This window comes from Fusarium venenatum (assembly GCF_020744135.1).
Source record: "Fusarium venenatum strain MPI-CAGE-CH-0201 chromosome Unknown EDB82scaffold_1, whole genome shotgun sequence".
Lineage (NCBI taxonomy): Eukaryota > Fungi > Ascomycota > Sordariomycetes > Hypocreales > Nectriaceae > Fusarium > Fusarium venenatum.
This window is the reverse complement of record NW_027072129.1, coordinates 9,427,824-9,450,450: the sequence shown is the minus strand read 5'-3', so window position 1 is coordinate 9,450,450 and position 22,627 is coordinate 9,427,824. Positions and strand designations below refer to the sequence as shown.

Genomic DNA, 22,627 nt, shown 5'->3' with positions numbered 1-22,627 from the left:
TGTGGTAACAACCTTGTGTTACAGTATTTATCACCTCTCAGCCTCTACAAGTTTGGTAGTAGGGGCAGCTAGTGCTCTCTCCCCACTCTCTCAATCAGGTAGTGTTCAATGCACACCTACTTGAATTCTTTTTTAGCCTAGGCCCATAGCCAAGCATTTCCTAGAGACTGACGGTCTGGCCTGTGGGTTCACAATGGGGTGGCGTTGGGACTTACGACTGGTTTTATTTCGCCACAGACCGTTCAGGGTCCTTGAAACTTGTCCTCGATCCTCTGACGTCGAAAAGACGTAATCCTTTAGACGTTTTTATTGAACTGCAGAAACTTCGAGCAGTTGTCATGTTGTGCCTCGAGATCATGACAGTATGGTGTTAATATCGCCAAAATTTCGTTCGCATAACGTCTGAAACTAACTACTACTCCAAATTAATGATTAGTGAACATGCACCCTATACGGGCAGGCAGTTCGCCGTCCATAGAATCTGTCCATTTGAGATAGCTGCCGCTGTTTTTCGGGGGCATGTGTAGTACATACCGCCGTTCGCCAAAACCAGGGCGAAACTTTGATGCACGTGCTCACGCATCGGCTATTCTCAACCCCAAACCTCTCAACGCGTCTTCTCTTTCCTTTGTCGCGTTACCCGTCAAATCCGCTGGCTGCCTGGTCCAAGCTAGCGCAACACTCTGAAAGTCACCCACCTGTGATATCGACTTTTATGTGATTTGTATGCTACAGTTCTCAGTCTGTAGATGAGTCAATCGACAAGGTCCTAGTCTTTGTACCTGTCACGTCCCCTAATGTGGTAGTTATCATGTCCAGAATCGACAAGCTTTCGATTTCGGGTGTCCGATCTTTTAGCCCTTCTGTTCGAGAGGCTATTCAGTTCAACACCCCTCTAACTCTCATTGTGGGTTACAACGGCTCCGGTAAAACGACGATTATCGAATGTCTGAAGTATGCAACCACGGGTGAGTTGCCGCCCAACAGCAAGGGCGGCGCTTTCATCCATGACCCCAAGGTGCTTTCACGGACTTCCATTCTTGATGTGCAACATGCCTGCTAATGCATTGCAGCTTTGTGGCGAGAAAGAGGTTATGGCCCAAGTGAAACTACAATTTCGATCCATCAACGATCGTCAACATGTCGCGACCCGAAGTCTACAGCTTACTGTCAAGAAGACAACCCGATCTCAGAAAACCCTAGATTGTTCCCTCGTCGTTGTGAACAATGGAGAACGAACAACCACATCAACTCGACAGGCCCAGCTAGACGAGATGATACCGGAACGTCTTGGCGTTTCGCCTGCAATTCTCGATGCTGTCATTTTCTGCCACCAAGACGAGTCTCTCTGGCCCTTGAGTGAACCAGCCGCCTTGAAGAAACGGTTCGACGAAATATTCGAGGCTATGAAATATACCAAAGCCATCGACAATCTCAAGGTTCTTCGAAAGAAGCAGGTTGAACAGTTAAGCAAGCTCCAGAATGACGAGGCTCACAACAAGGTAAACAAAGATCGAGGTGACCGTGCAGAAAAGAGGATGAAGGCCTTACAAGCTGAAATTGAGGGGTCTCGTGAGACTTGCGAGTCCATCAGTGCCGAAATGGAAGAAACCCAAGAGAAAATCAGGACCACTCGGGAAACGGCAAACAGTCATCTTGCGATCGTGCAAAACCTCGACACAAAGCGCGAGCAGCTTGAATACAGAGAAGAGGCAGTTAAAGAGTTGAAATCCACTATTGAGGAACTTCCCGATGATGACGGCAACTTGGAAAGCGATCTCGCACATTATGAGGATCGTATGCAACATCTTCAAGACGAGGCCGACCAGAACAAGGCTCAGTATAACGAGTTGCAGAATGAACTGGGACAATCCCGAAAGGAATTATCTACTAAGCTTTCCGAACAAGGCAAGCATCAGTCAGACAAAGACAAATATGAACGTCAATTAAAGATACGAAAGGAGATGATCCAAGAAGCCGCTCAGTCTTATGGCTTCTCGGGCTTTGACGGGGATCTATCAGACAACCACGTCAAGTCATTCAATGATCGCCTTCAAAAACTCCTTACTGAGAAGAAAAGGGACTTGGAGCGCTTGCAGAAGGAGAACTCTGCCGAGTTGGACCGGGCTACCGGTGTCATCACCGAACTAGAGGGCCGCAAAGCTGCCCGCACTCAAGATCGCGTGTCAGCCAAACAACGAATGAGCGCCATTGAAAAGCGCAGTGCAGTACTGCAGAACGAGTCGAGCCAGATCGATGTTGACGAGGGTGCTAAAGCTGTACTCGATGGGCAGATGCAAGATCTTGATAGCAGGTTCCAAACAGCCCAAAAGACCTTTGAAAATGCGGATTGGGACCGGCAGCTATCGGACGAAAATGATAAGCTGCACTCACTGGAGAGTGATAACGACAGACTTGGTAGAGAGCTCGTTGAGTGCACTCGCCTTGCGTCCGAAAGAGCCCAGCTTGACTACAGGAAGAAGGAGCTTACTGACCGTAAGCGCAAGCTTGACACCCTAACAAGTACCTGGAAGCCGAAGCTGGACAAGGTCCTTGGTAGTGATTGGGAGGCAGAAACGTTGGAATCCAAGTTTCAAGCATTGGTTAAGGACCAGAACAAAGTGGTTACTGAGGCTCAGAAACGGCGCGATCAGACCCGGCAGAAGCAACAAAAAGTAGATTTTCGTTTGAGGACAGCCAAAGAGTCCTGCGATAAGAAGTCCAAAGAAGCAGCTACTTGTCAACAACAAGTGGTCAACGCCCTTCTCACGGTCCGTGACAACGCTATTGTCGATGACTACAAAGAAGAAGTGGAGGCTGCTGAATCACAGGTCGAGGAACTGCGCAATGACCTCAGTCTCTTCGACGCACTCGTGGACTACTACACCAAATGTAAGCGTATGCTAGACACGAAGCGAAAATGCTTGCTCTGTGATCGTCACTTTGATGAGAATCAAGCTGCGAGCATAGAACGGCTGAGCAAGAGGATAGACAAGCATCTTGACCCGAAGGGTAAGGCCGACACAGAAAAGGATCTCAAGGAGATGGTCTCTAGTCTAGAGAAGCTGCGATCTGTGCGCGGTTCTTACGACACATACGAGCGATTGACGGCCGAACTGCCTTGTCTTCGCGAAGAGTGCAAGACTGCAGAGGCAGAATTTGACACCTTGGAAAGGCAAGTTGAAGAGCAAGCGTCCGTTGTATCTGCTGAGGAGGAGAAGCAGAAAGATCTGGAGGACATGTCCAAGACTGTTTCCAACATTGGGCAAACCGTCAAGGACATTGCCGAGTCGGAAACCCAGGTTGATCGTATTATGTCTCAGCAGATGTCAGGCGGAGCAACTCGAAGCCCTGATGAGATTCATGAGCTTCAGGCTAGCTTGTCTGATCAGATGAGGACTTTGAAGAACCGTATCTCAAAGTTGACTACGGACCGCCAACGTACAAAAGATCAACTCAACTCCCTTGAGCTGGAAAAGAGTGAGCTGAGGAACAAAATCAGCCGGGCAGCGGGACAACTGGACAAGAAGCAAGACCTGCAAAACCAGATCCAGGCACTGAAGGAAGAAGTCTCTCACCAACGAGATGTCATTCAACGCGCCGACGAGGAGTTGGAGACAATCGAACCCAGCATTGCAGAGGCAAGGTCTGCACGTGATGAAGTTCTCCGACGCGGTCGGGCTAAGGAACAGGTCATTGTCGACGCCCGTGACAACGTCGCAAACTCGGTTAATGAGATGAAGATGATGGATGCAGATATCCAGGGCTACATCGATCGTGGTGGTCCCTCCAACCTGGCATCCAACCAGAGAGCCATTGCCACACTTGAGAAGACAATCGCGAGTACCGAAAAGGAGGTTGCAGATCTCACGGTCCGTACAAACAAGCTGAAGCAAGACATTGATAACGGAGATCGGAAGAAGAAAAACATCAAGGACAACCTCAACTATCGCAAGAATCTTCGTACCATTGATGTCATTCGTCAAGAGATCGCCGAGCTGGAGGAGCGCAATGCTGACGAGGACTATGAACGTCTTCAAGCTGAAGCCCGGATGCAAGAAAATCATTATAATCGTCTCCTGGCAGAGCGTGGCTCCGTGATGGGAACTATGAAAACCAAGGACGAGGAGCTTGGAAGACTGCTTCAGGAGTGGGAGATGGATTACAAGGATGCCAAGAAAAAGTACCGAGAGTCGCATATCCGGGTGGAGACGACCAAAGCTGCTATTGAGGATCTGGCCCAGTGTAGCTCGGCTGTTGACAAAGCTGTGATGCAATTTCACTCGATGAAGATGGCTGAGGTGAATCGTATCGCCGGCGAACTATGGCAGAGCACCTATCAAGGAACCGACATTGATACAATCCTCATCCGTTCGGATAATGAGTCACAGACAGGCAAACGCAACTACAACTACCGGCTCTGTATGGTGAAGCAAGACACCGAGATGGACATGCGTGGCCGATGTTCCGCTGGACAAAAGGTGCTCGCATCCATCATCATTCGTTTAGCACTGGCTGAATCATTTGGTGTCAACTGTGGTCTCATTGCATTGGACGAGCCCACGACCAACCTGGATCGCGACAACATCAAGAGTCTGGCAGAGAGCTTACACATGATTATCAAAGCTCGTCAGGCTCAGAGCAACTTCCAGCTCATTGTCATCACTCACGACGAGGACTTTTTGCGACATATGAGGTGTAGCGATTTCTGCGACAGTTTCTTCCGCGTCCGGCGCGACGAGCGACAGAACAGTGTTATTTCGAGAGAAAGTATTACCAAGATATTTTAATCAGGCACATGCAGGTCAAACAGAGAAGAAGAGGGAATCGGCAGTGGATGAATATGTAATTATACAGGGATCTTGCAATCCTCGAATATTGGGACGGGCGTTATGAGATAGTTTGAAATGAAATAATAGCACATAGTATCTTCCATCGAGTCTTTCTGTGTTGGATGCCGATCTGATAGCTGTATGTAAGTTCTGGTGCTTGGCTTTATTCAGAAGGTTGTAAGATGGTAAGTCTGGAAATACGTAAAAGTTTACGGAATTATGCCCCGGTGATAATATCCGTACTCCACACCACCTACTCCTTCCCTCTCAATCTCATTCTCGGTGTCGTTGACGTCTTTATTTTCACTGCAATGGAATTATTTCTCCACCCTCCACGAGTCGACGACCCGGCACCTTTCCGCCGAATTACTCTGATTTCGGTCTCGCGCCTCGGATTTAACAAGTTACTCAGACATTCTATCCCTGGTCCTGTTCTGCGATTTAGTTAGTTAGATACTTACCTAGTCATGGACCGTTCTCGGTGGAGAAAGAATCACAATGGCCTTGTTCATCTCATCTCGTCTCGTCCTCTGATCTCTTTCATCCATGCATGCACACTTTGCTTGAAAGGTATCCTTACATATTCGTGCATAGTGAACGCATATGAACTGTACAGCAGGGAGTGCGCTTCCAATACTACAAAATCACTGATTAGCAATCACTAATCGGTCAACGCCGGCCCCCGGACAAGGGTCCCTACAGCTACTACGTCGACGATTCTCAACTTTGATTCCAAACTGCGAAAGGGAGAGAGAAGGATTTCTTTTACTTCATCCATCAGTAGCCTCGCAGGCTCACAACTTGCACGGCAACGATGGCCATCTCAGCGCCGACACCAGAGCATAGGACCAGTTCGGACAGCACTCTTGATGTGGAAAGAGATGGGATAAATGTAGGCTCAAACGACCCTGCAGCAACAGCCGAAGCAACCGCAGATGGAGCCGCGACCGCGCCGGCCGGCAGCAGCACCTTACCCGGAGCACCTGGGGCTGGCGATCCCGAGGCCGGACGGACCAGGTCGGAGAACATCTTGATCATGAGCGCTCTGTGTCTTGCGCTGTTCCTTGCCGCTCTAGACACGACCATCATTACCACCGCGGTTCCCACTATTGCCAATGAGTTTAACTCGAGTCAAGGTTATGTCTGGATAGGGACTGCCTATCTGCTGGGCAACGCCGCGTTTGTGCCAACATGGGGCAAGATTTCAGATATTTTTGGCCGCAAGCCAGTTATTCTCGCTGCAGCCGTCATCTTCTGGATTGGTTCTCTGCTATGTGCCGTGAGTAATGGCATGGGTATGCTCATTGCCTCGCGTGCCATCCAAGGCATTGGTGGAGGTGGTCTAATCGTGCTGCCCAATATTGCTATCAGCGATCTGTTCTCCATGCGAAACCGCGGCATGTACTTTGGTATTCTCGGCATGGTGTGGGCGTTGGCATCTGCTGTTGGGCCTATTCTCGGTGGTGTCTTTACTAGCCAGGTCACCTGGCGATGGTGTTTCTATATCAACCTTCCCATCAGCGCCATTGCCTTTGTCATCCTCGTCTTCTTCCTAAAGCTGCACAATCCTCGCACGCCAATGAAGGAGGGCCTCATGGCTCTGGACTGGCCAGGCAGTATTCTCATTATTGGTGGCACCGTCATGTGGTTGTTGGGACTCGAATTTGGTGGTGTTTCGTTCCCTTGGAACTCTGCCACGACCATTTGTCTCATCGTCTTTGGCATCTTCGTCGTTGGACTTTTCATTTTATATGAGTGGAAGGTTGCCAAGATCCCTGTTCTTCCTATCCGACTCTTCAGCTCACGGAATAGCATCGCCTCCTACGGTGTTGGCTTCACTCATGCATTCGTTTTCATGTCTGGTAGTTACTGGCTTCCGCTCTACTACCAGGGTGTTCTCGGTGCGTCGTCGCTGCTTTCTGGTGTCTACCTACTTCCGTACGTGCTGTCCCTCTCATTCGTCTCGGCTGGAGCTGGTGTATACATCAAGAAGACAGGCCAGTATAAGCTCGTCATTGTGCTGGGCCTCATTGTAACCGTTATCGGGTTTGGCCTGTTCATCGATCTCGAACCGCGCGCCAACTGGGTCAAGATTATCATCTTTCAAATCGTCGCTGGAATTGGCGTAGGCCCCAACTTCCAGGCCCCCCTGATCGCACTGCAAACCAACGTCGAGCCGCGAGATATCGGTTCCGCAACTTCATGCTTCTCTTTCATTCGCCAGCTGGGCACTTCCATCTCTGTCGTGGTAGGCGGCGTCATTTTCAACAATGAGATGGAGAAGCAGTATCCAAAACTCAAGGAAGAACTTGGCTCTGATCTCGCCAGTAGACTCTCTGGAGCCAACGCAGCAGGCAGTGTGGAGCTTGTAGGGTCGTTGACAGGAGAGGACGGCAGGGTGGCCAAGTCGGCGTTTTGGAACAGTCTGCGAACCATGTACATTGTGTACACGTGCTTTGCTGGTCTATCCCTCGCCATCAGCCTGATGATCAAGCAGGTCAATCTTAGCAAGGAGCACCAGGAGCATAAAACCGGTCTCAAATCGCTAAAGCGACGCGGCGACGAAAAGAATGAAGCTGAAGAGGGAGAGGGTATGACTGCAGGTAACGAAAAGACTACAGACAATTAAAAGGTCGGGACAGGGTTTGTTTAAAAAAGAGGCTGTGCTCCTAAAACAGCGTGTATTTAACTCATTATAAATTGGCAATATTACATTTCAACAATGAATGTACGCATTAGTCTATTTAATCATATTCAACTTAAAAGAGCTTTTCGCCTTCCTCGACAGTCCTCTTCCACTCTTCATAATCAAAACCAAGGTCCTCTAATCTCCTCAGCTCGTGCCTCTTGTCGCCCGCTGCTCTACTTGCCAACTTAATCTTTGGCACTCTCTCCCGTACCCACCTCTTGTCCAGTCCCCAGTATGGAGGTAACTTGCCTTGTCCTTCATTCTCGAGACCCAATTCAGGAGCTCTTGGTGCCTCCTTGCTTAGCTCATGCATGCGGTTGACGTAGTCGACGTCTTCAGGGAAAACCATGACATGTATCGCCTTGCCTTCTCCTTTCTTCTCATGCTGATCTTTCACCCATGCCTCCATTGCGACTTCAGATGGGGGGCTCAAACGGCCAGACCACATACGAGCAATCACGGCGCTCTGTGCCTCGGCTACAGGGAAAGGGACAATTCGTTGCGGAACGCTGAGAAATGAGAGGGTTGGATCTGCAGCGTAGAGAATGTGTTCCCAGAGATGTGCAGCGTGCCCGCCACTGGGTACAACTACAGGAGGATCGAGAGATTTGAGAAAAGGGTACGAATAATGGAAGCCAGTACAGAAGATCACAGCGTCAATATCGTTCTCGATTTGGCCGTTGGCGAAGCGGACACCGCGCTGCTCGGGGAGGAACTCGACGATCTCAGGAACGCCGGCTGCCCATGGCTCTTTTGCAGGGGTGATCACAGTTGATTTTTCCTTTTCAGAGACAAAGATTGGGTGCTTTGCAACATTGGCAAGTTGCGCGCTCACATCGACGCCAGATGCAGAGTTACCAACAACAATGACTTTCTACTTGATCGTGAGCAAACTGTCCCAAAAAGAGAGCATGTCAACATACCTTGTCCTTAAAGTCGTTAGGTCTTCGGTAGAATTTGGAGTGTGAAATGACACCCGAATATTTCTTATCGAACTCGATGAGCCCGGCAATGTCGGGGATGAAAGGATCATTGTAATGTCCACTCGCCACCACAACAGCGTCATAGTCATCTTTGATGACTTTGTTGGACTTCAGGTCAAGCACCTCAACTGACCATGGCTGTGAGCGATCTAAACTCGGTTTCTCAATGTTCAAGACCTGAGTTTGATAAGAGACATGAGGAGTGATCTCTTGAGCGTAGTCTTTGAGGTACTGTAGGACAACGCTATGGCGAGGAAATAAAGATGAACCCTGTGGGAACTCCTTATCGCTGTAACTCATGAGTGAATGTGGAATGTTGGTCTCAAGAAGATCATAAATAGGAGACATGAACTCTACATCCCCATGCTCATTGGGCCAAAGAGCTTGATCCGGCGCATAACTGGGTTGAGTTCTGGGAACCGAGAAGCCCTGTTCGCGGGCTAGAGGTGTGTAATTCCAGACGCCGCCTGCTGTGGCACGTTGCTCAAAGATGCGGACTTTGGAGAACTTCTTTTCTGCGAGAAGGTATCTGTGGGGGTCGTCAATTAATGATTGGACTTGACTTCGATGTTGAGGGTTGTTACTTGGCAGCTGCAAGGCCGCTAGGGCCAGCACCTATGATGGCAATGCGACGAACGTCGAGTTTATCTGCCAGAGCCATTATTTCAAGATTTGACGTGTCCTCTGAAGCAGGTCAAGAAGGAAGAATATATGTTGTAGATTTATGCGATGTTGAGACTGTTCCAAGTCATTGGGATAGAGTAATCATCTAACAATAATATCGTCATATGTTTGAGCAATAGATGAGAGAGTGAGTCGAAGTAGGTCAAGGCAAAAAAAAAAAAAAAACATTAGATCTTCAAACATAATTCCTCCAATATTCTTATAAACAGCTTCCCTTCCGATTTGACAGCTGATACCAAAAGCTGCCGATGGATTCCGCAAAATAGCCTCACTACTAACTCACCCATTTACAGGTCGAATGATTGCCTAATTAGATGGTGTTGCCGTTTTCGGTAATCCCGGTCGGCCTCCGCGCGACTCCGACTCCGGGCATCGGAGCCAGTCCGCCGCCGCCAGAATCTCCTTCCGTTTTAAATAACCATTGCTTATTTCCTTCCGGGTGGGCTTGAATGGAAATAACGACTTGGTGATACCCTCAAATTCATTATATTTCTCTCACATCTTGGGACGTTTTGCAGATAATCAGGTCAATACTTTTGCGGCTCTGCGGATTGCCCTTTACCGTTAGCTAGAGACTTCATACAGGGTAATGGTAACATCCCTTTCTCAAGCACGCAATCTGGTCTACCTTCATTGGCTTAATCAACAGCAGCCATGATGGCGAATCTTTCCTGGTTCCACGAACCATTCCCTAAAGCTCTATCTTATCGTTGAATGAAACGATTGCGAGTTTTCTTCGTCTGCTTTCTTGTTGAAAGATATCTGATCCAAAATCTCATTCAAGAGACAACTCATACATTGACAACGCCTATCACCCTTCTTGCCTGTCAGAACCTACTTGTGCCAATCATGCCAATAGAAAGAGCGGCAACAACCCAAAATGGCATCTGAAATGAAGGCCTCAATCCACCGCTTCCGCCTCCGCAGACTGTCCCCATCTCCTGGGGCCGTCGGTCGGGCCCGGTCCGCTTCACCTCCTGCGTCAGCTGACCAACGAGAAGCGCAAACCCGTGGGCAGCATCATACTTCTGTCACTCAACAATCATCTGGCGCTCGCACTTCAAGTGCAAAAACCACTGCGCCAGCCTGTGATCGCTGCCGCAGCTTTAAAAAGAAGTGTAGCCGTACCTTTCCTGTCTGCTCTCTTTGCGCCACTGCTGGTCAGCGATGTTCGTATACCAGCCCAATAGCCAACGCTGAGGCTCAGATACACCAGTTGCGCTCTCGGGTAGAATGGTTAAGCCAGTATATTGATCAAAATCTACTGCCACCAGGTCCACAGGGTAGGATAGGTGGGATAGAGACAGGAGCTGATTTGGTGAGCATACTTGGCCGAGGGTCACATAATAATACAGGAACCATTGCCAACCCAGAAATCACATCACCTCACTTCTCACGAGTGTTAGGCCCGAAAACTCCTCCACTAGATGCAACTGCTGCCCAACCTCTGTTACACAGCCGTGATGAGGTGTTGGCAGGACAGCAAAATGCTGAGATCCGCGTGGAAGAAAGGGATCCGGGCAGTGTGCGAACCACCAGTAGCCACTTCTCACCGTACCAGGGATCAACCGAGGGATCAACCACGAGACGAAGGTTGATCGCTCGGCAGGCTTTACCTCCTGATATTGCCCCGTGCCGCTTCATCGATGCCTTCTTCCGCCACGTGAACAGGGCGTACCCTTTTGTCGACCAGGCGAGAATACGGCGAGATCTTGAGACTCTAGGGGATGCGTCGCCTGCGGATCAAGATCCGCCCATGACATTGCTGTATCTCGTCATGGCGATTGGATGCACATCGCTCGTGCGAGCCGGGCAGATCCCAAGCGACACAGCTCGGCAGTTCGATGTAGTTTATCCAGATATCATCCAAGAGTGTCTCTGCAGTGAGAGTATTGAGTCGGTGCAGATCCTTGTCCTGTTGGGACTGTACTCCCTTTTTGATCCGGCAGCGACCTCTGCGTACTTTATAGTTGGTATCGCAGCACGGCAGGCCATGGTCATCGGCCTCACTCGTCCGGACGAGAAGCCACGGACAGCAGTCGAGACTGAACTCGGACACCGGTTGTATTGGAGCATATTCGTCTTGGACCGCATGATGTCGGCGTCTCAGGGCCTCCCAGCTGCTTTAACAGACGAACATGCCGATGTTCCGCTCCCCGGCCTCACAGTAGAAGAGTTTGCTGGCCCAGACAGAGCAACGTATGCTCGCAATTTACAGACTAGTCGCCATATTATTCAACTCAGGCAACTGGAGTATCGAATTCTAGACACTGTACATTTTCAGCGGAACGCCGAAACCTCGCGCCTGGGTCCTGCAGATAGACGGGCAATACTGAACAACTTACGGTCCGAAATAGAAAATTGGTATAGTAGTGGCTGTCTCATGTCACCGATGGAAGCAGATAACCTGCCTATCCATAGTAGCATTACCTGGTTGAGTGCACAGTATTACCACTTACTTGTTTTCCTTTACTTCCCAAATCACTTCAACAGTTCGGTTTCACCGCCAGCTGTTAGTCGAAAAGAACAGCTGGAATTCGCCAGCAAACAGCTCCAAGCCAACTCGGCACTTCTCCAACAACGCCAATTACCTCTGAACAGGGTCACGTTGAGTCGGTTACTGCCAGTGGGGTTGATATTGATGTCTGGTTTTACAGCTGGTCAAGGACAACCCTCTTTCGTAGCTCAGAACGAGCTTACTATTCTTGTCACACTTCTCGAAGCGTTTCCACCAGGATGGACAACGGCACAAGAGGCAGCCCGAACCATGCAGCAATTTGTGGATATTATGACAGGACAAGGGGGTATGGTCACGTCGTTTTTTGGCACAGCAACTGGGGAAACGATGGAAGACTTGGTTAGGCCATGCATTGTCAGCTTCACGGAATTGTTGCATCAGTTCCTGGGTAAGGCGACATGCTTTCAATCGATTGAGTATTCTCAGGAGGTACAAGGTGCTGAGCAGATGAGTCAAGTCGGCGTTGCAACCCAGCAACAATCATCGGCTAATGCATTGTGGTTGAATGGAGCAGATTCAGATGATGCTGGCGTAAACGAGGAATCGGTGCTAGGGTATGGATGGGGTTCGTGGGATCTTGATTTCCTTTAACGAGGCTCCGGAGAAAGTATGACAGGGTTCATTCATTGACAGTAACAGTTCATACCTAAATAGGCCTTGTTATTTCTTTCGGGGTGACGATCTTGAGAAGTGTTTACATTGTTAGGAACATAGGAGATATACTGGGAATCTCGGGAATAATAAATAAGATCGGCGTTCATTGTGCTATTTTCTGCATATAATTGTCCTAAATTTAGTCGCTGTCCCTGATCTTCATAGCATCCTGGTTTAAGAAAATTCACTGTGTTCACCGGTTGGTTTGACTTGCACCAATCAGAGATATTGGGTTCAAGGTCGTTCGTTATACGTTAGACAGTGGCCGGATAGCAAAGTCAATTTTTTATTTAAGCAAAGTAAATGCCATTCATTCCAACGGCGACACAGCCGCATGTCATCAAGCTGTTGGGTTGGACAGGTCTCAAATGACCAGTGAAGAAACGATCTAACAAAGAGGCTCTGCTAGCCCTATAGCGTAGCTGCCCTCCATGTTGAATTAAAGAAACATGGATGCACACCACCAAAAAAGCTTGGCCAAGTTAGTCTAAGATAGTTATTATGCGAGAATCGCGGTTAACAGTCTTGAAAAGGAGATGTGCTGTAGACTAGCAAGGTGTAGGCTTAGGATGGGGATGACGACGACTGCAATAACAACAAGGTGGGGGCTTTTCAACTGCTGACATGCATTCGCTTTTATTAACAAAACTCGCTGATTGCTACAGAAATGGGACATGCCGTATCGTATCCAGAGTCTTTGGCATTGTCCATTGGCCGCGCGGTTTTATTTATGGAATTATAAAATGTGGATCAGTAAAGAGATTACCACTGCAACGTCTTATGCTAGGAACGGTATCCTTGGGCCGTTTTGCCGTACAGTCAGCAGTTGTGGAAGAAGAAATAGTAAAAAGTCAAATAAAGTTACCTTGTCTGGAAAGGCACCTGAGAGGGAGCATAATAATAGATATGCAGTGAACCGTGAGTTGATGATTGTCAGATCGAGCTTGTGCCATACTATACCCAGTAAAGCGAGATGCAGGAGATAAATTCAGGTTTTTGGGTGATATGATGGTGGCTGAATTGCATCTGCATCTGCATCTGCATATCAAAGAAAGGCAAAGAGTTTCATAGAAGGCATTCAATTGACAAAACCAGTTTGCACTAATGTATTTTAATGTTATGTAGACGTAGAGGTATCTGTCTGAGGGCCTCATATGTCATGTCACATCATGACATGTAAGTAATCACGTTATCAAAAAACAGTGTCAAAGTTAGTGATTTCTCTTTTGTATGAAGTGACCAAAGATGGAGTGTGATGCGGTCCCAAGACATGGCTCATGCAAGGTTAAAGTGGCTGTACCCGTACGGACTGGGCTGAGTCCGACGGACATTTTGTATTGCATGGTCCTGCGTATTGGATGTTATGTGTGGGCTGGCTTTTAGGTGACATTTCCTCGGGTGGCAGGCAATTTGCACTAACAATGGGGACTTTTCTACATGATACCTATTGCACTGCCGCAGCCCTCATTTCTGCTAGAGTTATTACTGGTACAGGCATTCATTCCCTCAGCAACAACCCAACCCAGCCCTCCTTGACACTGTATGTCATACCGACCTAGTTCTGAAGATGACGATGCTAAGATATGCTGTGCTATGTCATTCGATAATTGTTTCTGGTTTTATTCGTCATGCTCACAGTGACGGCCTCCCATGAATCTTTTATTTTATTTTAGCACAGCCATTAAGCCCGGCATTTCCCAGTATACTTAGCTGGAGAGGAGGTATGTGGGTGGGCAAGGCTGATTTGGTTCATCCACACAGTACCTGTACTGCAGTAACTAGTGCCGACAGACAAGTAGCTTTCCACACACAACGTTGTCCAAACCTAAAGCTAAGGCGACGTTAGAGGCGGGATGCTGCGTCCCGTCTCTGTGGTTCTCTCCACACGCCAACTGTGCAGTTACTGTCTGTCAGTTATTGTACGTAGTGTAGCCTTGGCTTGAACTGTATGATTCCTTCATCTCCTGAGGGGTTTTCTCTCTCTTCATCTCCGAGTCTTGGCCTGCTGCGTCATGATGCCAGGATTGGTATTCATCGTCGTCTTCTGTTGCAAAAGACAAGACAATGTGAGACAATCTGGACAGTCCAGAAACCAAGAAAAACCCTCTCCCAATTGAGTAAATCTAGCAGCATCTTTAGAGCCACAAGACTCCACCGTCAGTTATCGGGCACCCCAGGAAAAAAACGCCTGAACCCCTGGAACACTGTGCTCGGGGCAGCCCACCCTTGAAGTGAACTGCCCGTCCCAGCCCAGGCTTTCTTTCTTTCCCTCTGTATACGGAGTACCCAGCCTGACTGGATCAGACCTATGGAGACCTGGATTCTCTCTTGGCCCACACCCTGCCTGGGCTGTTTCAGCACTACTAACTTGACTTGCCCATCTGGTTCAAGCTGACATCCATTTTCTTTCTTTAACGCTTGGGCTGTCTTCTTCTCTCCATTCGTTTTGTTCCGTCTCATTTCTCTCTTCTCATCAACATCCATTCTCATCCTTATTAATCAACAACCCCCGGCCTGACCGTTTTCAGTCACCAGTGAATCAATCCTCGCAATCGCGTCGACGTCTCTCGCTACTCTTCCATTTCCATCAGCTCGCGACTCCTTTTTGTCGGATTCGATTTTCGCATACGCCTTATCTATCAAGTCAACAACTCATTTCCGGGGCAGCACCCGCGTGAGCTGCTGTGCCTTAATTTGGACATACGACCGCCCCGAATTAAATCGCCGCGTCGCTATCGCATCTGACTGAAAGTCTCTTGTTCTCATCAACCATCGTCCGTCGAACGTTATCGACGAGCGTTTTCATTTCTTCTTCGACTTATCTCGCCGTGACTCCGGGGCCGGAGTCTCTTCCATGTCTGTCATGACTACTCGATTGGACTCTCGCAAATCGCTTCTAGGGGCGGACAACGGCTACGGATACGGCCACTCGTACAACAACTCATACGACAACAGCTACGCCCCATCTCCTGTTCCATCGCCGCAGCCCATCCCTCAACCTCCCGCATTCCAGGCCGCCGTTGAGCCAACATACAACCAAGGTTTCGCCTACCGGGAAGGACTCACTCCTTCTGTTCCTCCACAAAGTATGAAGAACGGCAAGATCGATTTCATGAAGAGCCGATGGCCGGCTTGCTTCATGGCTGTTTCTCTCCTGCAGGCCGTCCTCTGTATTTGCTTCGAAGCGTACGTCATGTCCGACACCTAATTCTAACGACCGTGTTGCTAATTCTTTATTTAGATACATCTTTGGCAAATTCCAGGTCAACCTTGGTGCTCATAACCCCGATCCCGAAGTTCAATCTCAGTACAAAACTATTCCTACTTTCCTGACGCTCTTTATTTTCGGATTCCTTTACACTCTCGTTGTTGTTTGGGATGCTCTTCGCCAAAAGAACACCATTCAGATCATCGGTGTCTGCTTCTCCAACCTCGCCCTCATGGTTTACACCACCATTCAAGTCGATCAAATTAAAGAGGCCTTTGACATTCTTGGTGAAAAGAACGCCCTCCGACCCGAAATGCCTGCAGCAGAACTCTGGCATGATGTGAAGCCTTACCTCGTGGCTATTCCCGCCATCATTGCCCTTGCTACCCTTGTCATGGGCTTCCTTTCTTGGAAGATCTACCAAGAGTATGCTTGGGATATTCTGAAGAACATTGGTGCTGATTATCGCATGAAGAAGCGATTCCTTCACTACCAGGTATGCTTGATTACTCATATCTCATTGGGTCATGTCTAACTTTGTTACAGATTTACATCGCTCTGCTCAAGTTCGATTTCTTCTTCTTCCTCGGCTTCATCGTTCAGTTCGTTGTCGTCGTCGCCGACAAGGATGATCCTGAATTCGCCCTGACCATTGTCACCATTCCCATCACCATTTTGATTCTCCTAGCTGCCGCTTTCTTCACCCGCCGCGAGAACAAGGCCGGCATGGTCGCTATCATTGTTCTTTACCTCGGAGGTCTCAGCTACTTCATCTTCAAGTTGGTTCGGATTTATCAACCCGGACACAAGCAAAACTACGAAGCCGTTCGCCGATCGTTGACTGCATTCGCCGTCATCACCATTCTTCTCATCCTCCTCACCATCATCAACGCCGTCGTGTGTATGCTCAACTTTGGCAAGGGACTCAAGCCTCATCTCCAGGCTTTGTCTCGCAAGCGCAAGGTTGAGGAGAAGCCCGATGTCAACTCGATCAACATGCAGGATGTCAAGCCTCAAATTCCCAGTCGCATGACTATCGATTAAGCGGCCATCAGCAAGTCGCGCGGTTCTCCACAAGCTTTTCGGGAGCACCGCTGTACAAAGACACGAATTTACGAAAGGATACAAAAAATTTCCCCTTTTCAATGGCACCAGTCACATAGGGCAGGCTCGGAATGGACGGTGACCAAACGGTGCGGCGTGAACAGAAGGCGACGAGATGATATCCCTTGGTGTCGGAAACTTGCTTGGACTTTTTATCATTTTTATATTTCTATTTGATTTGGTTGTTTTTTTGTTTCCTATGTTAGACCCAACCATTTTAGGCGTTCAATGCTCCACATGGAATGAGATCCAGGAGCCAATATCTAGTTCCTTTGTTGTTACCTTTTACTTTGTCCCTTTGGTCGGCTGGATTCTGTAGTCACATGGCCAGTTAATCCGTGGTCGGAATAAAAAAAAATAGTCAAAACTTACAATATGGCCCAAATGAATGCATATACAGACTAGTGAAATTGTGAAGCTAGAATCATGAATTCAGTGCATGACGAAAATGTGAAACCCAGAGGATTCAAACGTAATACAGGTTTCAACTTTGTGAAGCATGACTCGAGACAAAAACGTATTCACTACGCTAGGTGTTTCATTGCTTTGGCTGGATAATGATCAGCGTGTCTATGAAGCAGTCGGATTATCCCAACAAATACACACAAGAACAAGACAAAAGACCAAACGCCCGCTGTCCATTTCTAACCTCGAATCAAAGTCCAAACATTATCCCCTGGTTGTGTGCATCAAATCCTAGTGAATACCCGAGCACTCGCCCCAACGGGCACGGAGAGTCGATTCCCTCATAGTCTGATTTTAGTGGCATCCTTAAGGTGACCTTCTGTCGGGCAATAAGGGCATTTGTACCGCGCTGCCTTGATTATATTTTGCAACGACTCGCGACAAATAACGTGTCCGCAGCCCAACATCATTGGCGGGTTGTCCTGTGTCGTTTGTTCTTTGCTCACAGGGCAAACAAAAATGGGATGGTAGATCATGGACTCGGGTAGTGGCGTCTCAAAAGCCAGCTCGTTCTCTGTCGTCCATTCCGTCTTCTTCTCCTTCATGTAGGTGGTGTACTTGATCAGGCGTGGCAGAGCGATCGAACCCGCTGTGACAGCTACATAGAGAGGCGATTCAGCCGACAGGCCGAGGAGGGAGCAAAACTCGCGCGTGAAAGACATGGCGACGTCTTCAAAGGCGTCATCAGTATCGAATATGTGTTTGTACGGAGAGCCAGCGAGGTTAGATGCGTACGCCATCGCACAGCAGAGCTGTTGGATTTCTGGAAGATGACGGCCTTGGAAGCGGGTGAAGTGCTGACGAGCGTAGTTCAATGCGCCACCGAGTCCGTTTCTAACGGGGTCATCGGGCAGGCCGTTGACGGATGGCCCCTTGAACAGCCAAACGTACTGAAGCTTAATGAGCTCAAATTCAAGAGTGCTGCCTTTTGCCTCCAATTGAGTGCTGTTCGTGTTGGCCCAGTTGATGGCGGGTATGAGGTTACGGTTTTTGAGCTCTGATAGAATGTTGTACATTTCGGAGAACTTCCTCTGGAGGTGCTCCGAATGCAGACCCTCCAAATCGTCTTCCATTTCCTCCTCTTCGTCGTCGTCGTCGTCGTCCATATCGTCGTCGCCATCTTCGTCTGTACGTGAGACCGAGTGGGTTTCGCGATGGGGAGGATGGTCAATAGCCTCCTTGAGGAAAGTCGATGCAACGGAGAATTGTCCCTCTCGGAGTAGGTGCATGGCTATCGCTCTGTTAATAAGACCCGGGTGATCGGCCATTGCGTCCGTCTCCATTGGTAGTTCTCGGTGAGGCAAAGCCTGGTATTGCTATCAGATGCCATCGTACATGTAATCGAAGGGTATAGATACGAACCTTGTCAAGAGCCTTTCCGAATCCCTTTTGTGCCTTTGTCACATCCTTCAGGTCTGTTGTGATACGCTCGAAGCGAGCTTTGACTGGATTTTGGAGGGTGGTCATGACCATAGTAGCTCTATCTGGGTCTACTCAGATGTTAGAGGGTACCGCTGGTTGAGTGTGGTCTACGCACCCTGTGCGATCTGATCCCGAGCTTTAGTGAGAAGATCTAGAACATCATCTACATCATGGATCGCTGTCTTGAGGGTCTTGTTCCTCATACGCGCCAGCTCGGCCATGAGCGGTGCAAAGGGCGAGCCACGATCGTTATCGGTCGCCATGACTGTGGATTTATGCGGGGGTTTGGGTCAGTCGAGGAAGTTGTGGTGGTGGTGGTAGTACGCTTAATTTGAGACAAATATGGGGATAGTTCAATAAGCCCTTTGCAGAATCCAAGAGTTAAGATATGCGTTGGTGGTCTAGCAAAAAACGTGCCTGGGTGAACGTCTGATGTCGTTGAAGGTATGGAGCTGGACAATGACGGGAATGGCTGGACTTGCATGATACTAAGCTGGGATAACGCATGCGCAGGTTGTTATCGATATGTTATCGATAAGTCTGATACCGAGGTCGCTAGGCGATTCAGTAAAGGAGATGATGGACTCTTTTAGTTTAATTAACCCAGTGATTCGCCCATTATGATGATCTTCACTTTACAAACGATTCGCATTTCCCAACTATCACACTCACTCTACAACCTGTATTACTTTCATCCAGTTCTCATAACAACAGATACCTACCAAATACGAGTTGTGCCGAATACCATACCCCAGTCTTCCCCCAGGGGTTCACGTGGGGCCTACTTGAATTAACTGCCCCGCATATAGCTTGGTCTGCATCACAAAGATACTTTAAGTAAGGTACCCAAAGCTAAGCTAGGAGCTATTGCATCACATGAAGGCCCTGTAACTATACCTAGACACAATACCGGAAAGGCCTCCCAAGACACCGCAAGACCGCCCTTTAGGAGACAACCTCTTGCTCTTACTCACCACGGGTGAGGATGAAGCACGAGACTGCCTCTATACACCACAGGGGTCGATGACGATACCATGGCTTTCAGATTTCCAGATCCGCGGCTGCGAGTCGACGATGAATACTTGACCGGCACCACCGTCAAAGGGCCTGTCGCCCGTACGACAACCACTTCAAACTCCAGCACAACACGAGAAAGTCCTCCTAATGGAATCCTACCGATAGAAGTGTCCGCATACAACGAAGCTACAGACGCCCAACCCGTCCCTTCACCAAAGCGCAAAAACATTGTTTTTGCGGACCCTTTTGCGTTTCGGTAGGTCCCCTTTAACCCAGCCCTCTGCAACAGGTTCCATTACTAACACTATGGTAACAGATATCTCGAAGAAGATAGCAATGTTGTCGTCGTCGAGCGTCGAGGTGTCTTGTGCGGATACGAGTCCTATTTAGTCGAGCAATGGGCGTGCTCTCGAAAACCACCGACACTTTTGATCGTTACTTATACTGGAGATGAGAAGCATTCAGTTGTTGTCAGCGTACTCTCTGTACCCGTGGACGAGAACCTCTGGCCTCCGAGATTAAAATTCTATTTCGATCAACTTCAAGATTCCCATGCGCGACCGAAAGAGACCGAACTGGGGGAGCTCATGGTAACTAACCTAAGCAATTTTCCTTCAGCTCTCACCGTCATTATGGTACCCGAGGGGGATATCAGGAAATACCGTTCGTCCTTCATCGTCAACGAGGATTTGAAACGGCTGGGGTGCTCTGGACGATCAGGAATGACTCTCTCGGATCCCACTGAGGCAACACAACTCAAGTTTCTACAGCTTTACAAGACCAGTGACCGCGTACCTGTTACGCAAGCTGTTGTCGAGCTCATCAAACTATGCCAAGTCACGTTATATATGTTTGATAAATTGGGCCACCAATACATTGATGGGTTGCTTTGCGACAAAACAGAAATGGCCATCAACAACTGGTGGATTGAGGTTGGTGCTGAGCACTACAACTTCGAGCCTACCGATGGCATATTGGGCCCGAGTACAGTGGCTGCCCTGCTAGGAATGTTTATGGGTGTTCGAAACCGGCTTCATTGGTACGGTGCGCCCGTATCAAAAGACGTATTCGACCTCGAAAACACAAAACGCGGTATTGGTCATTTTCAAAAGGCACAAAAACTTGAAAAGACGAGAAGGCTGGACCGCCAAACCCTTCTCAAGCTCTATGCTGTATCTGCCAAGGCTGCTGCTGGAGAGAGTTGGGGTGTGCAAAGGGCTGTCAAATCCACCCTTACAGAAGTAGGAGGCAAAAGGGGTGAGCTTGTTATGGGCATGGTATCGGGAAAGGACAAAGGAGGACTTGCCGATGTTGAAACCCTTGACATTGGCACTTTTGCAAACCTTGCATATGGCGAACGAGCTAAATGGCTTTGGCATGGTAAACCTCGAAGAAGTCCGGCCGAAATACCCAACCATAGTCCAGAACTGAACAAGACAGTACCCTGGAAAGAGGACGAGTCAAATCCAAACCCCAAACGAGTCTACTCTGCACCTGCAGAGACGGAGATAGACCCCAAGCGGCTCGAAGACGCCACCGATGTCTATGCAGATAACCCCTCTGGGTCCGCCGTCAGTATTCCTGATGGCTCGGGTGATAAAGAGGCCTCGAAGAAGAATGTGTTCAAGAGCGTTGCTGGAAAGATGAGCGATGCCAGATCTGGCTTCGGGCGTATAAAAGACGTTGTTGGGGGAGGGTTACGTGGTCACGCCAATCGGCCTTCAGTCTCAACTAAGGAAGATTTTGCAGGATCTGACCCTAGAACCTCCAGTTCAGGACTCACTACGGGACTCTCACAGCCGGCAGCACCTACGCAGGGCGTGGGTCGGGCATTTACATGGAATAACAAACCACAAGAGTATCTGGCCGCGATGAAACGAACAGACGCGGAAGGGGGCTCGACTTTCCCTCAGCTTTCACATTTTGCATCTACTTCAACCATTGACATTAAGGCAGCATCGGCTCCTGTCGATCCTCACAAGCGCGAAATGGAAGGTGAATTGTTCGATCTGGGCGTCGAAGTCCGGAAGGATATCTTATCGAAGGCACCTTCGGCTGTTGGGTCACTAGTGGATGAGAGTGACCTCCAAGGGCCATTTTTGGATGCAGAACTTAAAGACAATCCTTCCAAAAAGAGGCTTTCGCGCAGGCACAGTATCCAACTATCACATTGCCCAACAAAGCGTGTGCTCAATGAGAACCGCTGGCCGCGACGAATGTCGTTCAGTGACGCTGAAGAGGCTGTGTTGGAATGGGGACAGTTGATCGATGTTACCGATGCTATGGACGATATTCCTACCCTCGAAGCATTCAATTATCTGGCTTACCACTTCAACCAGTGCATGGAAGAAATGAAGAATGGTATGGAGCCGTGGGTCTCTGAGAAAATCAAGGCGGTTGAGCTTCTCGACGACCGTTTCGCCAAAGATAAGGAGGAGCTCCATGCTCTTTATTACCAGCTAAATGAAGCATGCCAGCGCATGCGCATTAGCTCTCATGAGCTTCTAGCCGAGGAACGGTCTCACCTTACAGAAGGGCTCAAGGAGGTCGAGGTTCTCGTCGCTCGTCTTGACTACGAAATAAACGCACTGCTGCAGAAAGTTGTCGATGTCGAAGATGGCATCGTTACGTTTGAGAGGCAAGTTGAAGAAATGGAGAAACGGGCTAAAGATCTCAAGATCCATCTTGAGACCGAAGGTTGGTTCCACTGGTTGTTCAGGACAATCACCGGAATTGGGACTGGGCCTGACATTACCCGGTCATCTTAATCAAGGAATCGGTCAGGACTTTGAATGTTTGTCTTGGGTTGTGCATTTCATTCAAGCATGGTTTGTTAGCACGGAGTTTTTGGACATTGACATCATGCTATATAGAGCATCGCTCACACAGGAAAGAAAGTATTCATTTGTTTGGGGTTCCATAGAAGAAACATAATCTAGTTGTTTCATTCATAGTCGAGGTGTTATTTCTGGTTCAGACACACATCCATAGAGTATTATACAGTGACACCTCTGTTGCGTCCGCTCGTCATCAATTCATGATCTAAGCACC

General features: G+C 48.7%; 7 protein-coding genes across 7 annotated transcripts; 5 read left to right on the top strand and 2 right to left on the bottom strand.

The window, feature by feature from the left end:
* Positions 1–811: 811 nt before the first annotated feature.
* Positions 812–7,461, top strand: EDB82DRAFT_426057 (uncharacterized protein; the record flags this gene model as incomplete). Its single annotated transcript, XM_025737932.2, has 4 exons — positions 812–1,018; positions 1,074–4,770; positions 5,007–5,212; positions 5,617–7,461. The coding sequence occupies 4 exons, from the start codon at positions 812–814 to the stop codon at positions 7,459–7,461; spliced, it is 5,955 nt and encodes a 1,984-aa protein (XP_025588118.2).
* A 99-nt stretch (positions 7,462–7,560) lies between these two features.
* On the bottom strand, positions 7,561–9,455 carry EDB82DRAFT_491659 (uncharacterized protein). Its single transcript, XM_025737954.2, has 3 exons — positions 9,089–9,455; positions 8,445–9,033; positions 7,561–8,395 (listed from the first exon to the last, which is right to left on the bottom strand). Exons 1-3 carry the CDS (start codon positions 9,163–9,165, stop codon positions 7,592–7,594), a joined length of 1,470 nt encoding a protein of 489 aa, XP_025588120.1. The 5' UTR covers positions 9,166–9,455; the 3' UTR covers positions 7,561–7,591.
* Positions 9,456–9,631: 176 nt separating this feature from the next.
* Positions 9,632–12,476, top strand: EDB82DRAFT_491658 (fungal-specific transcription factor domain-containing protein). The gene has a single exon (XM_025737965.2). The coding sequence runs from the start codon at positions 10,069–10,071 to the stop codon at positions 12,295–12,297; it is 2,229 nt and encodes a 742-aa protein (XP_025588121.1). The 5' UTR covers positions 9,632–10,068; the 3' UTR covers positions 12,298–12,476.
* A 2,556-nt stretch (positions 12,477–15,032) lies between these two features.
* On the top strand, positions 15,033–16,700 carry EDB82DRAFT_99635 (uncharacterized protein). Its single transcript, XM_025737976.2, has 3 exons — positions 15,033–15,546; positions 15,602–16,064; positions 16,115–16,700. The coding sequence occupies exons 1-3, from the start codon at positions 15,215–15,217 to the stop codon at positions 16,610–16,612; spliced, it is 1,293 nt and encodes a 430-aa protein (XP_025588122.1). The 5' UTR covers positions 15,033–15,214; the 3' UTR covers positions 16,613–16,700.
* On the top strand, positions 16,701–17,081 carry EDB82DRAFT_99636 (uncharacterized protein). Its single transcript, XM_065610083.1, has one exon. The coding sequence runs from the start codon at positions 16,788–16,790 to the stop codon at positions 16,989–16,991; it is 204 nt and encodes a 67-aa protein (XP_065465898.1). The 5' UTR covers positions 16,701–16,787; the 3' UTR covers positions 16,992–17,081.
* Positions 17,045–19,069, bottom strand: EDB82DRAFT_491648 (CTLH/CRA C-terminal to lish motif domain-containing protein). The gene is made up of 3 exons (XM_065608391.1): positions 18,675–19,069; positions 18,500–18,627; positions 17,045–18,444 (listed from the first exon to the last, which is right to left on the bottom strand). Exons 1-3 carry the CDS (start codon positions 18,820–18,822, stop codon positions 17,419–17,421), a joined length of 1,302 nt encoding a protein of 433 aa, XP_065465897.1. The 5' UTR covers positions 18,823–19,069; the 3' UTR covers positions 17,045–17,418.
* A 404-nt stretch (positions 19,070–19,473) lies between these two features.
* On the top strand, positions 19,474–22,540 carry EDB82DRAFT_99581 (uncharacterized protein). Its single transcript, XM_025737998.2, has 2 exons — positions 19,474–19,832; positions 19,893–22,540. Exons 1-2 carry the CDS (start codon positions 19,594–19,596, stop codon positions 22,342–22,344), a joined length of 2,691 nt encoding a protein of 896 aa, XP_025588124.1. The 5' UTR covers positions 19,474–19,593; the 3' UTR covers positions 22,345–22,540.
* Positions 22,541–22,627: the final 87 nt, after the last annotated feature.